The sequence below is a fragment of the Ochotona princeps genome, chromosome 17 (genome assembly GCF_030435755.1).
Source record: "Ochotona princeps isolate mOchPri1 chromosome 17, mOchPri1.hap1, whole genome shotgun sequence".
NCBI classification, from domain to species: Eukaryota; Metazoa; Chordata; class Mammalia; order Lagomorpha; family Ochotonidae; genus Ochotona; species Ochotona princeps.
Genome location: NC_080848.1, coordinates 18,945,248 through 18,961,749, shown reverse-complemented (window position 1 = coordinate 18,961,749; position 16,502 = coordinate 18,945,248). Strand labels below are relative to the sequence as shown.

Below are 16,502 nucleotides of genomic sequence, written 5' to 3'. Positions count from 1 at the left end.
GGGGATGTGGGGTCGTCGTGCGTGCACTATGCATTGTGCGTGTGTGAGACTGAGAGTGGTGTGATTACCGTGCGTGTGCAGACGTGTGGCTGCGCCAAGGCGAGAGTGGGTGCCGTGATCTCCAGTGCGCGGTGCCCACACCAGCCAGGCCGGGAGGGGAATACGCGGGCGGGGGGGGGGGGGGCGGGGGGCGGAGTCGGCGGCGGGGCGGGGCCGGCGGCGACTCCGGGCGGCGCTCAGCGGCAGCTCCCGGTGCAGCTGCCCCGACTGGGCACATGGAGGGGCCGCCGCCCCCTGCGCGCCCCGGGGTTGGCGCGGCGAGGACGGCATAGCGGGGCGCAGCATGGAGCAGGTCAGTGGGCGCCGGGCGTGGGTGTTCCTCGGAGAGCCCAGGAAGGCTGGGGGCATTTAGGACTGGGGGTGGGGGTGGTCGCCACGGCGGGAGGAGTGTCGGAGCTCTGGATCTGGAGAAGCCAGGGCTCTGGGGGGCGGGCGGGGCTAATGTGACCCACAGCTGATGTTCATGCGCCGGGCACACACACCTTCGGGCGTGCCCCATCGCTGGCATCTAGACAGGAAGGTGTACAAGCCACCCCTCCCCACCACTTCCCCAGAAGAAGGGCGCCCAGGTGTAGAAGCCCCCACCCACCTCAATGGGTAGGGTCTCAGCCCTGCTTTCTCAGCCTAGGCCTCAGCAGAATGAAGAGCTAAAGGTCTCCAGCCATGCTCAGCAGCCCCCCTCCCCGGTGGGATCTCACAAGCAATGCCCCCCACCCCCACACACCTCCACGGGCTTCCTCCAGCTGGGGGCTCTCTTCTCTCCTGGTGACAGTTGCTGCCACCATTTCACGGCAGCGAAAAATGGGGTGGGCTGGGAGACTCCCTTCCTGTGCATCCCACATGTGGCACTGCAGCCCCAGTCATGGGGGCAGGAGGGGTGGGCTGCCCTTCTTCACCCAGGTGCTCTAAGGACACGTCCAGGGTGGGCAAGGGTGCAGCCTCCACCCACCACCGTCAGAGCTTTCACCCCTTGCAAAGGAACTCATCCAATCCCGGACAGGTGGGCCGGTCCCTGTCAGTGGGCCCAGGAACTCCAACCAGACTTGCTACCCCCTACTCTGAGAGGGGCAGTAGCACCAAGCAGGCTGCCCTTGGGGCTCTTGGGGTGACCGAACTGGCTCCCACTTCCCTCTTGGGGTGAGGTTTCCAGGAGGGAGGCGGGGCCTGGAGTGGGAGGTGGGCTTTTCTCTTACTGGGTGGGTCTTAAGTGATGAGCAGGTGCACACTCCCTCCTGTCCCTGCCCCAGGCTCTGCTTCAGCTGGACCAAGGGACTGACACCCCGGGACCCCTGTGCTGGGACAGAACAGCTCCTGCATTACCTGTGGTGGGTGGTGGGTGCTGAGAGCCGCCAGGGGTGGGGTAGGGAGAAGTCGATATGAGGTCATCCTTGTGCATGGAGCTGGGAGAGGGGCTGGCAGAGCTGGGAGAGTGGCTCTGGCGGCTTCCTGGGCTGGGCATGAGGTTTGGTGAGCTTGTGGGTGGAGCTGGTCTCTAGGCCTGTTTGGCATCTTGGTCATTAAGTGAAAGGGCCAGTGGCAGCTCCCGGGAGCTCTGGTGGGGGAAGGGGACTCCGTGTGTGGCCCATTAGCTGCTCTTGTCATTGCTAACCTGAGCATACAAAAAGCCAGGGCAAGTCCAGAATGCCGAGGAGTTGCTCACTGTAGAGCCATGCATTAGAAGTGGCGGTCATTTCATCTTCATTTTTTTTGGAAAAGGTACAAAGCTGGGACCACCAGTGCTTGCTCTTGCTATCTGGCAAATCCTGGCCACCTCCCTGGCTGGGTTGCACCTCCTGGGAGCCTGTCCACCCACCCATGGCTTCTGCACCTGTCCTGGGGGCTCGGTTGCTTCCCCCTCCCCAGAGGTCAGACCAGGCTGCTCTGGGTTCCTTCTCATGGGAGGAGACAATGTTGAAGGTCCTTCACTGGCTCCCTCAAGGTCCCTGGGCTTGCCCAGGACAACTCTGCCAACTCTGCTGAACGGTGACTCGCCAGAGCCCTTCCAGATGTCCGAGGAAACCTTTGCTCCACCATACCCCACACCGTGGGGCCCACAGTTGTGGAGTGGCCTGGGTGTGGTTAGAGCCCTGCAACCTCCTGGACCCTCCCTGGCTTTCTGGATGTGCCGGAAGTATGATGTGTATGGTGGTGTTGTTGGGATAGTGGGTATGTCTGAAATCAGAGCTTCTGTTCATGGGACCAGGGAAAGGTCCTATTTTCAGCTTCCCATGTGCCAGGCTCTCTCTTGTCAAGCAAAGAATCCATTTATAGCACAAGGCCCGCCCCGACGTGTGTGTTTGGTATGTGTGGATTTTGGCATGTGGGGCTTCTTCGAAGGGAAGCAGGCCTGGAATTTCACGGGACCGCAGCTGCGGGCTGGGGAAGGCTGAGCTGTGGGCTGGGGAGGGCAGGGAGGTGGTGGGGCAGGAGGCTGACCCAAGGCCTCAAGCCCCTGCCCTCCTTTCTCCCAGTCTGACTCCCACCTTCTGCCCAGGAGATGGCTCTTGGCCAAACAAAGCAAGGACAGCAGCTGCTGGGGATTTCCAGGCCTCCAGGGGGGAGGGGGAGGGGAGCCTCCTCCCCCTCAACTCCCCCTCAGCCCTTCCCTTGCTTGCCCCTCCTTTCCTCTACCCACCAGAAGGACGGTGTGGAGGCCCTGCTGTGTGCTGGAACGTTGGGGGAGGGAGCCTGGCTAGAGGGAGCAGTGGTGGTCCTCGTAGAACTACTGCAGAATGTAGCATCCTTAGTGCTAGGAGAGACCAGCTGGCCTGATGTGACCTTCCCCCGCAACCCCACCGGCAGTGATGGTGTTGCCTCCAGAGAGCGCGCCAGATACGGGATTGAGGGCTGAATGTGGCCGAGAGATCTTGGATGAGTTACTCTCTCTGAGACTGTTTCCTCATTTACATAGAGGGGCTAATAATATCCTCCCAGCTCCTGTGGTGTTGGGTATTGTTGTGGGGATTACAGGAAATAATGTGCGTAAAGAGATTAACCTCCCCTCTGACTCTGTCTCCCCAGCCCTTGCTGGGGGATGTCTTGGTCCTCCTAAGTCAGCCTTCAGCCTCATGCATGTTCAGTCCGTGCCATTAGGGCTGCCAGAACTCGATATCTCGTGGTGGGAGTGGGAGACTGCAGGGTAGAGACCCGAGCCAGATCACAGCAGTCAGGGGCCCTCTCTTCTGCCTCCTGCATGGACCCAGTACCTGGGTGGGGGGCGGGGCTTGGCTGCAGCCCCTCCCGCCCTTCTCAGTCAGCTGCTCACAAGTTGCAGGGCTGAGCACTCCAGCTGTCGGGAAGCTTTTCCGGGGTCTTTAGGTTACTTCCCTGCAGGTATTCCTTCTCTGGTAGCTGGCACGTGCTTGCCCAGCCCTGCTGATTTCATTCATGAGAGTTCCTGGTGGGCAGACACATCACCCAGTTCTCAGAACGGTTCCACTCATTCCCCATCCCACGTAGCAGTTTGCCCATAGCAGGCGCTCAGTATTTTTTGACTTCATGGAGCTGGGCTCTCCCTGCTTTGGAGATGCAAACTGGGGAGGATGATGCTGCCTTTGGGGAAAAGAGGGGGACCTTGGGACACAAAGTCGGGGCTGCAGCAGCTCCTCTGCCCTGACTGCCTCCTCTCTATGTCCACCAGGGGGTGCTCTTTCCCCTTTGGTGGAAGGGCCTGGGCTGGGGCTGGGTTTCTGGCACCAGGGCTCTATAACTTTACATACACTACAGATGGTTCCCAACTTATGATAGTTCAACTTGATTTGAAAAAGCAGAGAGGTCTTTCATTCTCTGGTTCACTTTCCAAATGGCTGCAATAGCCAATTCTGGGCTAAGCTAACCACTTGGAAACCGCTTGGGCCTCCGAGATGGAAGGCAGGGCCCAAGCGCTTGGTCCATCATCTATTGGCTGCCTTCTTCAGGCAGCTGGATTGAAACTGGAGCAGCCAGGACTTGAACTCCCACTTGGGATACTGGTGATACAAGCAGTGGCTTAAGCACGACGTCAGCTCCTTGGACTTAACAATTCCCTTCCTTGCAGTGGTGTGATGGTTTCAGTAGAAACTGCATTTTTTTGAATTTGGGTCTTTTGTACCTGTCTAGTAGCACTGGGCAGGGGCCATGAGCACAGCCCCACAATCACAGCAGGAAACGGGGCTGGTGTGCCCAGCAACATGTGATGCCTTCTCTCCACAGGCGCTCAGAACTAGCCCCAAGCTGTTGTACAGTCAGGAGATGTTTCCAGTGGGCTTGTGCGAGTGCCCTGTGGGCCAGTTCAGGTGCGTCAGGTGCCCCTAGCTGGCTGCAGATGGGTGATAGGACATGGCCTGGTCCTGAGAGCTGGGCAGCTGTGTTGCTGCTTTTTCCTCTCAGCTCCCAGAGTCCTATGCATCCCAACTGGGTCTCAACTGTGAGACAGGTGCAGAAGGTGGCTTTCACAGAAGGAGAGGCCCAGAGAGTACACCTGGCAGCAATGGAAGACAGGGGGACAAGATGGAACATGATGAGCCCAGGGACCACCATGACAACATAGCACTCATTTGGCTCCTGGGCCAGACCTTGTCCTAATCCTGTGTATCTCTGGGGCCCCCTGGACTTCCCCAGTGCTCCCATCTGGATGTCTTCTACTGCCTCACCCAGCAGGTTGTGCCATATGGTCCCCGCTCACTCTTCTCTCTCCTGGTACTGGTACAGCCCTGCCCCCGGGGCCAGCAGGTTTCCACAGCCCTGCCTCTGGCTGATACCTCTCTGTGGAGAGGGACAGTGGCTGTGGGGGGTTATCCCTGCCCCATCAGCTTTCGGGGCAGGTGTGTGGACCAAAGCTGAGGCACCTAGTTCAAGTCCAAGTCCAGGGTGGCCCTAGCTAAGCCACTTGAGTTCTTAGTTTCTTGATTCCTCAGCTCAGAGTTCTAATAGCTGGGGCACGAGGCCTCTAAGGCTTAGCTGGAATCACACACACAATCAGCTTAGCTTGCTTTCTGTTGTTGCGTGTCAACACCCTGGACAACTGGTCTACCGGAATCCAAGTCTTGGATTTTTTTCTAGATTCTTTTCTACATCCTACCTCCTATGACAAGTAGGTTGTTCCGGGAATCTTTGCTAAAGGTTACCCAGGGAGTCCCCTTGCCCCAGAACCTCCTGCAGCCCCTTGCTGCTCTCCTGTTCTTCCCTGTTGTGGGGCAAGGGCAGTGGGCATTCATGCTAATCTGCACTTGAGCTCCCTGCCTGATGAGCCAGGCTGGGACTGAAGCATCCAGGCAAGCCACATCCGCGCCAGTATTTCCTTCCTCATCCCTCCACGCTTCCTGCCTGCACAGCCTGCCAGAGCCTGCATGTCCTGCACACCCTCCCACCTCCCCCTGCGTCTGGGCTGGCCCTGCTCCTGAGTGCCTTCTACCCACTCCTTATTGCCCACAGCCCTGGCCAGCCCTAGGGGCATTCTGTTGGGAGGCTCCCTCCTCCTCTGCTGCTCTCCTTCCAGATCACACTATAGAGTGGTCACTAGGGGAGGCTGGAGAGGGGCAAGGGGAGAAACTAGCCCTTATCCTTGGGTTCTCATGGGCAGCCTTGCCTGTTTCTACATTCTGCCCTTCACCTGTTAGGACTACTCTCTTGCCTCCCTGCTGCCCCAAAACATCAGTGGAAGGAAGGTGAAGTGGGCTAGAGGCTGAGTTCTCACGTGGGACTCTATTCCCCTGAACCCCTATGGCAGAGTGCCTAGGTAGAGTCAGTGGTTTGGGAAAGGGCAAATCAGTGGGAGGGGGTCGAAGGACAGGAGGCATGGATGGGGCGGGCCAGGCACACTGGAAGGGGTTGCCGGTCAAGGTGCAGGAAGAAGTGGGAAGGGCCTCAGGGTGGGGAGCGCGTACTTTCTGGGAAGTGGGAGTGGGTGGGGGTGGCGCACGGGGTGCATTGTGGAGGGAGGAATTCGCTGCTGCCGGTCAGTGTGAGCTCATTTCCTCTCAGCACCTCCTGCAGAGTCTGAGGGCATCAGACTCTGGAAAAAGTGAGCCAGCGGCAGCAGCTCCATGGCCGGCACCCTCCACCCCTGCCCAGTTGATTCAGTGCCTGGTGTGTGTGTCCTTCTTCCGGAGGCCACCCTTGGCTCTGGCGCTGCCCCTGAGCTTGTTCTGACCACAAGCTCTGGGCTCCTGGAGCAATGGGACAGACAGAAAGGCAGGGGCAGGGACCTGGTGAAAGCGGGAAGACCCACGTGGATGCTGGAGACCAGCTGGGTAGCAGGAAGGACTGTCCATAAGCATGGGTCATTCTAGCTACACTTGACCCTGAGGGAAGATGGGTGGGGAAGGGCGAGAAGTCATCAGTGTTCCACCAGCATTGTAAAAGAGGCTCTATTGCAGTGTGTGTGTGGGTGTGTGTGTGTGTTATAAATAAATGAAATGAAGCATCTGATTTTATTTTACTAGAAAGGCACATTGACAGAGAGAAGGAGAGACGGAGAAAGATCTTCCATCTGTTGGTTCACTCCCCAAATGGCTACAATGGCTGCAGCTGAGTCAACCAAAGCCAGGAACCAGGAGCTTCCAGGGAGCTGGATGGGAAGTGGAGCAGCTGGGACTTGAACCAGCACCTATTTGGAATGCTGACGATTGCAAGTGGAGGATTAGCTTGTTGCGCCATCACACAGACCCTCAGCATCTGACTTTAATACCGGCCAGCCAGGTCTCCTTCCTTGGGTTCACAAGAGTAGGCAAGGCCTAACTGGGATCTGGGCCCCTTCAAGGGTCTAAATTCCTGCCTGGGATCCAGGTAAGGGGGTAGGAGCCTGGGGATTGATGAAGCCAGGAAGGCCCAGAGCTGGGTGACTTCAGCAGGCAGCACTAGCCTGCTCACTTCCTCCTCTGGGTCCTGATTTTTTTCCTTCATGATCTAGGAAAAAGAATACAAGAGAATCTGGCAAACTCCAAGGAGGCATGAGAAAGACATTTAGGAAGTGAAGGAGTGCCCGGAACGATGACTCAATGGCTAAATCCTCACCTTGCAGGCTCTAGTACCCCCTCTGGGTGCCAGTTGATGTCCGGCTTCAGATCAGTTCGGCTCCAGCTGTTGTGGCCACTTGGGGGAGATTGATGGAAGATTTTTTTACTGTCTTTCCTTTTGTGTAAATTGAGTCTACCTGGGCCTGGCACAGTAGCCTAATGGCTAAACTCCTTGCTTTGCACATGTCAGAATCCCATATGGGTTCTGGTTCGTGTCCCAGCTGCCCCACTTCCCATGTAGCTCCCTGTTTGTGGCCTGGGAAAGCAGTGGAAGGTGACCCAAAGCCTTAGGACCCTGCACCTGCATGGGAGATCTGGAGTAGGTTCCTGGCTCCTGGCTTTAGATCAGCACAGCTGTGGCTGTTACAGTCACTTGGGGAATGAACCAATGGATGGATTATCTTTCTGCCTCTTCTCTCTGTAAATGTGACTTTCCAATAAAAATAAATATATCTTGGGCTTGGCAGCGTGGCCTAGTGGCTAAGGTCCTCTCCTTGATCCCATATGGCCGCTGGTTCTAATCCCGGCAGCTCCACTTCCTCTCTATCTCTCCTCCTCTCAGTATATCTGACTTTGTAATAAAAATAAAATAAATCTTTAAAAAAATATATATCTTAAAAAAATATGACCTCCCTTTCCAATAGAAATTGAAACCGTGAGGGAGCAGTGTTGAGTCCAGCAGTTCCTATGCCCATGTCGCACATGGAATGCATGGTGCCAGCCCAGCTCCTGACTTGCTCTCCTGCCAATGCAATGGCAGTGACTCAAGAAACTGGGTTCCTGCCACTGGTGTGAGACACCCAGGCTGGGTTCCCAACTCCTGGCTTCAGTTTGGCCCAGCCCTGGCTGTTGCAGGCTTTGGGGGAGGGAGCCACTGATGGAAACTTTCTCTCAATCTGTGTCTTTCAAATAAAATAACATTTTAAAATAATCTATTTATTTATTTTAAAGTTACAGATTGGAGAGGGAGAAAGGGAAAGAGAGAGAAAAAAAAATCTTCTATCCACTGGTTCACTCCCCAGATGGCTATAACAGCCAGGGCTGGGTCAGGCCAAAGCCAGCAGTTCCTTCCAGGTCTCCCATGTGATTGCAGTGAACAAGCACCTGGGCCATCCTTCGCAGCTCTCCCTGGCACATTAACAGGGAGCTGGATTGGAAATGGAGTGGACAGGACTGGAACTGGTCCCTATAGGAGATGTTGGTGATGTAGGTTAGGGTTAGGGTTACACTGCTATGTGTACTACTATGCCACAACACCAGCCCCTCTCAAATAAAATTTTTAATAAACGAAAGAACAAATAGGACTAATGAGTATAGGATAACAGAGTTTCCCAGCCACAGGATTCTCTCCTCTTGGGCTGTGAGGCCATGGGCTGGAGGGGTCCCTCTGGATGCTGGCTCAGGCTCCAGGCCTCTTAGATCCCCACTCAGGAGGGCTGCTGTGGGAAGCATGTGCCCTGGCTAATGCCAGCCCTGCAGCGCGGGGCTTGTGGGCAGAGGGCCCTGACAGCAGGCTCTCTTTCAGCCTGGATACCCACCCCCCCCCGTTGGTGGAGATTGCTCACCAGGGTGGGCACTCCCAGGGTGGTGTGCGTCCACCTGCCCTTATGTCTCTGTCCAGGCAGTTTCCTCTCCTCCACCCTGTGTTGTCGCATCGTGGCTCTGGCTTTCCCGCTCTGTCCCTCTGCACGCTCTCAGGGTCTCTGCAACCAGCGTAGCCCAGTCATTCTCCTTGCTTCCTTCTCCCTTCTTCTCACCTGCCCTCCCACTCCCTGGGCTCTTTCGAGGCTCAGTGGCCTTTTGTGTCCTTCCCAGATCTCTCCTGGAGGTCGCCATGAGCGCCTCCCCGAGTCCCCCCGCCCATGCTATGGTCTGACCTCTGGCTCCGCTGTCAGCGCAAACCTGCCCCAGTCTTGGGCCCTCTGGAGAAGCCGGCGGTGCGCCCCGTCGGAAGCGCTGTGGTGGAGTGTGGTGGGTGGGAACGTGGGGTGAGGGCGGGGCTCAGGGCGGACCCCGCCCCCTCCCGCCCCCTCCGGGTCCCTGACGGCGCCCCCATCCGTGCCCGGTCGCAGAGAGCCGCTGCTGCTACCCGATGAATGGAGTCGCCTTCTGCCTGGTCGGGATCCCGCCCCGCCCGGAGCCCCGGCCCCCTCAGGTGAGGGCCCTGGGCCGGGGAGGGGGCGGAGCCCGGGGCTTTGGGGGAGCGGGAGGCCGGGCCGGGGTCGCTGCGCCTCACTCGACGGGCACGGCCTGGGGCGCACGATGCGGGCACCGCGGGCACCGCCGTGAGAGACTTGGGCTGGTCGTTGGCCGGGACCCGGGCGAAAGTTGCCGTGGACAGGACGGGATGTGGGTGGGGGTGAAGCAGTTAACAGGGAGGGTTGCAGGGTACCGGGACGGGTTCGGGGGCTGCCCGGGCTGGGGGGGGTTCCCGCGCAGGGTGGCCGTGCCAGGCCCCCCGGTGGCCTCGCAGCGGGGGCGGAGGCCCGCGCCTTTTGTCCGGGATATTCAGGCGGGGCAACTGCCGCCGTTTCCTCTGCCCGAGTTTTCGTTTTCCGTTGGCGAGGCCCCGGCACAGCTGGAGGGAGCGCGGTGGGGGAAGGGGCTCCCGGAGCTGGACATACTCGGTCAGGGTCAGGGTGGCCTCGGGGACGCCCCCTTCCTACGCTGAGTCCTCCCCCGGCCGGGTTGGAGCGTGCGGTCTCTGGCCAGGTCCCATCACCCCTAGGCCCAGGGGGAAAGAGACCCAGGCCTGGAACCCCCGGCCGTGCAGGCGTGGCTGTGCTCCAGGGCCGCCTCCGGCTGGCTGTGGGTGGGTCTGGGCGCGGGGTGCCAGGGGCATTACTCAGCGCTGGGCTGCTGTGCTTGGGTTCTTTCATCTGGCAGCTGCTGAGGCTAGGGAGGGCCTCCTGGCCCCCACCCCCTTAAGGGCCAGCAGCCTCTGAGGCGACATGCGGGCCCAGGCCTGGGGACTCACACAGCCCGCATCCCAAGTTGAAGGGGTGGACACCACCTGGGACTACCAATGGCTTTCACACTTCCAGAGTTTGGGAAAGACGTCCCCTGGGGTCCAGTCTGGGTCAAGGTCACTACCCTGGCGGCCTCTTCCTCTCCTGGCTGAATTCGCAGAGACCCTGCCGTCCCTCCAGGCGCCAGCTGGGATCCTGTGCTTCGCAGACTTTCCGAACCTGCTGTTTCCGGGGGCCACATGTGCTCATTCTCCCTCCTTCGGCATCTCTGCCCCCTCCCTCCAGGCCAAGTGTGTTTCCTAATTATGAACTTGAAATTCAGGACAGACAGGGGGTGGGGGTGGAGGTCATTAAGCCCCAGTCCCTGGCCTCTGCCCCCATCAAGCATGAAGACTGAATCTCTTTCTCACCATCTTCACCCCCACCCAGTGGTCCAGCTGGGGGTGGGTGACTTTTGATCCCACATACTTTCCCTCCCCACCCCCATCCCCTCTGCCAGGGCAACTGCCCCATTCTCCAAAGTGACCAGCTCTCATCAGCATGCGATTTGAATCTCTATTACATAACCCATCATTTGGCCTCCAAACACAGTCCCAAGGCCCCCCTGGCCCAGCTGCCTGTGGCTCCCTCTCGCCCACGGAGGGGCCGGGTTGGCGGCCCCGAGGTGGCTGGGAACTCTGTCGTCTCGCCCAGGAAGTCCTGCCCTTGCCCTGGGAGCAAGGAATAGTGTTCAGTGCTGGAAGCTGGAGCTCATGGCCCACGAGGGCACATCAGGCAGGTGTCTGGGCCCATTTTACAGACAGGGCCCTGAGCACGGCCTGGGTGGAACCTGGCTCCCCCCAATTGGTGTCAAGGCACAAAAGGAAGTGTGAGGAGGAAGGACTGTTAGAAAGGTGGCTTTGTGACCTCATGGGTGACAGGCAGGCCTAAGTTTTCTTCCTGGCAGCAGGAGTGGACGTGGGGAACAGCCCTGTGTGTGGGCAGCCTGGATGGGGGCAGGTTGGGGTCCTCTCCTCATGTCCCCCACCTTACACTGATCAGGAAGGGGTCAGTACTTTGGTTATAGTTGGGGAGGGTATCTGGGGCTGGTTGGGGAGCAGGATGGTGTGGGAGTGGGCGACAGCTTGCCTCATCTTGCATCACAGGGCTTCCAGGAGGACTGCTTGATGTGTAAGGCCAAGAGCAAAGAAGTCACGGAATGAGGCACTGTGGTCATATGTGGGAGAGGACTTCCAGGGTGAGGCTTGGGAGCCGCAGCGTCACAAGTGGCTGGCAGCACCCTTGCTCCATGCTCCATGTAGTGGAGTCAGGAGTGCCCGTGAAGGTGGGGTCCAGGCCAGAAATCCAGGGAGAGCCCTAGGGCATGCAGATGTGCAAATGAGTATACTTTTTTTTTGGAGTCTGGAGAAGTAGGGGAGGGGTGTGGCTTAATGATGGGGTTGATAGGAACCGGAGTTGGGGCACAGTGGGTCAAGCTGCTGGTGACACTGGGTTCTCAGCTGTACCAAGAGCTGGTACAAGTCCCATCTGCTCCGCTCTTGCCCCAGCTCCCTGACAATGTGTCAGGGAAGGCAGCAGAAGATGGTCCAAGTGCTTAGAACCCTGCTGCCCATGTGGGGAGACCCTGTGGAGCGCAGGACTTCTGCTTGGCCCAAGCCTTGGGTATTGTGGCCATTTGGGAGTAAACTGGAAGCTTGCTCTCTCTCCTTCTCTCCCCGTCACTCTGCTTTATAAATAAATAAGTAAATCTTAAGAAAAATATTGCATAGCTGATAGCTAAGATGGAGATGGCAAATAACCTAAGCCGGGATTTATGTCAGTTAGCTGATGTCTACTCCACAGAACCACCACGGGCTAAGCAGCATTCTCCCCATTTACCACTGAGACACTGAGGCACAAGCTAGGAACCAACCGGGCCAGTGGAAGAGCCCAGGCCCTGGTTCAAATCCCACTCACGCCCCATCTGTGAGCTGCTGAGGCCCTGCTGTGCCCCACTGTTACCTCCCAACCAAGATCGGGGTGACTCTCTTGCTGGCTTGAAGTTTAGTTGCTTATCTTTCTGCTGGGACAGGGGTGAAGCCTCTTGTTGGTGAGAGCGCACCCACTTGTCCAGCTCCCTGCTGCCTGTGTCTACACCTGCCCACAGCGCCCCAGGTCTTGCTATCGGAGGGGGCACAGCCCTGCTGTGTGGCCGCAGGGGTTCTAGGTGAGGGATTGGCTTGGTCAGGGATTTGGACAAAGCCCGGCTTGAATCACCCTGCTCTGTCACCCTCACCGAGAGAGCCATGTGTGAATAGGGCCTGGGAGGGTTGGTGCTGCCTTTCCCTGCCACCCCCACCCTGACGCATGCGCTCCCTCCAAGCGGTCCTTTAGAGCCAGGGCCCCTGTGCCTGGGACTGTGCCAGCTGTCAGCAGGGCAGGCCGTGCCAGGCCGTCCCACATATCCATACTCTCCATCACTGCCTCAGCAGACACGAGGCTGTGATGACGTTGGCCAGGAATTAGTGGGGAGTTGCGAGCCCCCATGAGGTGGGGTGCAGAGAGACCCATGCTGCACTGCAGGACCTGATGCCAGAGAGGGTGGGGATCATCGTTTCTCACTGTAGCCTGGTCCTCGGCGGCCCGCTCGTGGTGGGGAGGAGCAGGGAGGATGAACAATGCATCCCGTTCATTGCCGTGTCCCTAGTGGCCAGCACGGTGCCTGGCACCAAACGGTTCACCATAAATGTTTGCCAAGTACAAGCCAGGGAATGGCCCTCCCCCTGCTCCACCGCCTGGGGTGCCCAGTGCCTGGCTCTGTCCCTGGCACTGTGGTGGCCAGTCTGCGTGAAGGACTAGAGTTGTTGTTCCACAGTGAGAAAGCTGCTAATAGCCACAACTTCCCAAGCACTTACTGTTGCCGGAGTCTTTTCTTGTTCTGTCTGACAGATCAAATGGGCTCAAGGAGAATCCCCCTGCTTCCTGCAGTCACGCAGAGCAGCGTGGCCCACACTCTTAACTTCGTGCCTAGCAGTCTTGGTCTGGTCACGTTGGCCTTGGTATTTACCAGGCCTGGCGCATGGCCAGGATTCAGAATGTTTGTTGACTGACCGACCGAAGTCACAACGATGGGCTTCTGTAGGGTGAATCCACAGGAGCCTGCACTTATGGCTGTTGGGAGGTGGTGGGCATGGGATCTGGGCAAGACATGGAACTCTTTGCTTGGTCCTGGCACCCCTGCCCTCCCTCCAAGACTTGGCTCAAGCACTTTGGGCTCTCCTGGTTTCCTGGTAGCTTTCTTGTCTCCTCCCCTGGAGCTGGACCTGAGCAATGGTCGCTCATGGTTGGGTTAAAGGAGTTTACTCCCTCTTCCTCTCTGCAGTGTCTGCTCAGTCAATCACCTTGGAGTGGAAAGTTTTGTCCTTTGCTCTCTTTTTCAAAGATTTCTTTATTTCTTTGAAAGACCAAGTTACATATGCGCATGTACACACACACACACACGCACACACACACACACATACACACACACGGAGCTCTTCCAATGACCGGTTCATTCCTCAGCTGGCCACAACAGCCAGGGCTGGGCCAGGCCAAAGCCAGGAGCCAGGGACTCCCTCCAGGTCTGCCAAATGCACTGTGACAGAGAATTCAGTACCTGGGCCGTCTTCACATGCTTCCCAGATGCTTCCCCAGGCAGCGGGATTGGAGACAGTAACTGGGACTGTAGCTGCCACTACGCTGTGGGATGGAGTGCTCTGTGACCACAGTCCTGGCCCTGACTGACCTCTGCTGGAGTCCAGCTCCAGCCGAGTTCGGAGCTCGAGAAGGGTACGTGGGTTAGGCGTAGAAAAGAAACGGACCACTACGATTTCATGATGATAATGGACAAATGCAAGAAAGCTGTTCCCTGTATTTGTACAGAAACCCTCACAAGCTCTGCCATAGACTTTTGACGTCGTGATCAAGTGGGTGTATCTAAGAATAATTCTGCCATTTGTTTCACCTAAAAACTCAATAGAAGTTCCTAAAACAATTCTTACTCTACAACTCAAGCTTCTATCACAAAGAAAAGGAGAATCCAGGGCCTGGCGCAATAGCATAATGGTTAAAGTCCTTGCCTTGAAGGCACCAGGAACCCATATGGGCACCGGGAACGCATATGGGCACCGGTTCTAATCCCGGCAGCTCCACTTCCCATCCAGCTCCCTGCTTGTGGCCTGGGAAAGCAGTCAAGGATGGCCCAAGGCCTTGGGACCCTGCACCCACCTGGGAGACCTAGAAGAGCTCCTAGTTCCCAGCTTTGGATTGGCGCAACACCAGCCATTGTGGTCACTTGGGGAGTGAACCATCGGACGGAAGATCTTCCTCTCTGTCTTGCCTCCTTTCTGTACATCTTCTTTTCCAATAAAATGAATAAATCTTAAAAAAAAAAGAAAAAGGAGAACCTAAAGATCCGAGGAAAGAATGAAACCCTAAATACAGGTCCCTTCATTAGCTAAGGTCAGTGTGGACAGCCAAGACAGCATGAATAATAAAAAGCCCTTTTGCAAGATGTTATAATTGACATTAACCTCCAAGCTCACATTGCTAGTAAAAAGCCAACTCCACAGCAGCAAACAATGCCTGAATAGATTAGAATTCTTACGCAGGGTGGTCCGGTGTCCATGCAAAGGGAGGTGGAGCTGCGTTCAGGTGGTTGTAGAGACATCCGCAGGGCCCTGCCATGCAGCGGGAAGTTCCTTGTGGCCCTGCCTGCAATGGAACAATGCTCTTCACACCTTCATGTCCCCCACATCCACTGCACGGACCCCAACACTTCTCATCTTGGAAGATGGATGGGGATTGATTTGAGGCAGAGCCTGTCAAAATGATCCATTTTCTGTCTCCTGCGAGAAAGGATCTGGTGTCTATCCAGCTCTGGTCCTGAACTGTGGTCCAGGGTACAGGGCAGCTCCTCCAGCCTCCTCAAGCCCTGGTGCACCTGGGCAGGTGGCCTCTTGCCCTCTGACCCTGCCACTCCCTCTTGTGTTGGTGTGAATTATCATCAATCAGCTGCTGTCCCCCAGGCCATGCTGCTGGGCCTGCTGGTACAGGCTGCTGGGGAGCTGATCCACCTTCTCATACAAACAGGCCAGCCTTGACGGTGACTATGTGAGGCACAGGGCTGGCTGGGCCACAAGAGTGGTGGCACAGGTGAGGCAAGTGGCATTTGGGGAGCACAGCTGTTGCCAAGCAGACACCAAGCGCTGGGGAGAAAAAGGAAGACTTTGGGGCCCCAAAGTAGGAGTTGCCCAAAGAGGAAATGAGCCAGCCCTTGGGGAGGGGGCCAGGGAATGAGCCCCCTGACACCGGAGCTGGCCCAACCCAGGCAGGACAGTGAGGGGAAGTGAGGCCCTGGGCGAGGGGCTGGTTGGGGTTGCATTTTGTGACTGTAGTCAGAGGAGCTGGGCAGAGGAGGCAAGACCTCGGCCTCCTGGGAATACCTGGAGGTTGCTGCCATGGTTCCTGAGGGCTGCGTGGGACATGCAAGGATGGATGTGTGTTCGTGTGCTGGGGGCCCTGGCAGACTGGGAAAGACTTGGTGGCAGAGAGGAACCTAAAGCTGTCCTCGAGGCTGCCTCATCATCTGGGGTTCCCAGAGGATTGGGGAGCTGAAGAGGTGTTGGGTGGAAAATGAGACCCTCCATTCCCCAGCACCACTCTGCGGTTTCTCTTGGGGAGGGGCCGGGGCTGCTCCCCATGGCAGGGAGCCCAGCCTGGCCAGAGTGGAACTGGGGAAAGAAAGACTTCTTATGCCAGTGCGTTTAGGGGCGTCCAGGGGTCGGAGAACAGTGGTGCCTTTGTCCCCAGCTGCGGGAATCTGGCCGAGGAGCCCGCCCTGGGCCTAGCTGGGCGCTCACAGGCAAGTCCACTTTGAAGTGACCCTTTCAATGTTCAAGCCCAGCCCCTAGGAGGAGCCAGCCGGGGCAGGGCCCAGGGATGACGGGAACCCACAGACCAGGGCTTTGGGGGGTAGGGGTCAGGAGTGGAAACACCCCCAGCAGGCGGCAGGTGGTGGGTGGGTCCTGGGAATGGCAGCTGCTAGTGTGGACAAGGGGTCTTGGCGCCAAGGGGCTCACCATGGGGGGGTGTTCCCCCCATCTCTTGGTCTCCAGTTGGGGTTCTGTCTGACCCAGGGCTCCATCACCACCTTCTTCCTTTTCCATTGGATTGCTTGGAAAATGCAAAGGCTCCTTAGAAGGCAGTGGGTGTGAAGATGGGGAGGTGGGCAGTGTGCAGGGGGACCTCAGGAGTCTGGATGGGGAGCCTTCGGCAGAGAGGGTCCTGCCCCTGCTGATCTGGCCTTGGCATCCCAGCATGCCCTGAGCATGGGGGAAAATTGGAGTCTTCTGTTTCCCCCAGATAGGGGTTGGGTTGGGGCTGGAAGGTGCTGGTGACCGGAGCTGGAATGGGGGCTGCTGGTGACTTGGGCTCGCCCTGTATCTTGCACAGGCATCTG

General features: G+C 57.7%; 1 protein-coding gene across 3 annotated transcripts in view; it reads left to right on the top strand.

Moving 5' to 3' along the window:
• Positions 1–250: 250 nt before the first annotated feature.
• ARHGAP23 (Rho GTPase activating protein 23) overlaps positions 251–16,502 on the top strand; it is a 67,998-nt gene continuing 51,746 nt past the window's right edge. For 2 of the 3 annotated variants that reach the window (XM_058676180.1, XM_004591121.3), the window contains exon 1: positions 8,949–9,210. In XM_058676180.1, coding sequence (XP_058532163.1) covers positions 9,148–9,210 — 63 coding nt within the window. In that variant the 5' untranslated portion in view covers positions 8,949–9,147. Of the gene's footprint in view, positions 353–8,948; positions 9,211–16,502 lie in introns of those variants that run through there. The other variant, XM_058676179.1, reaches the window with a different exon arrangement.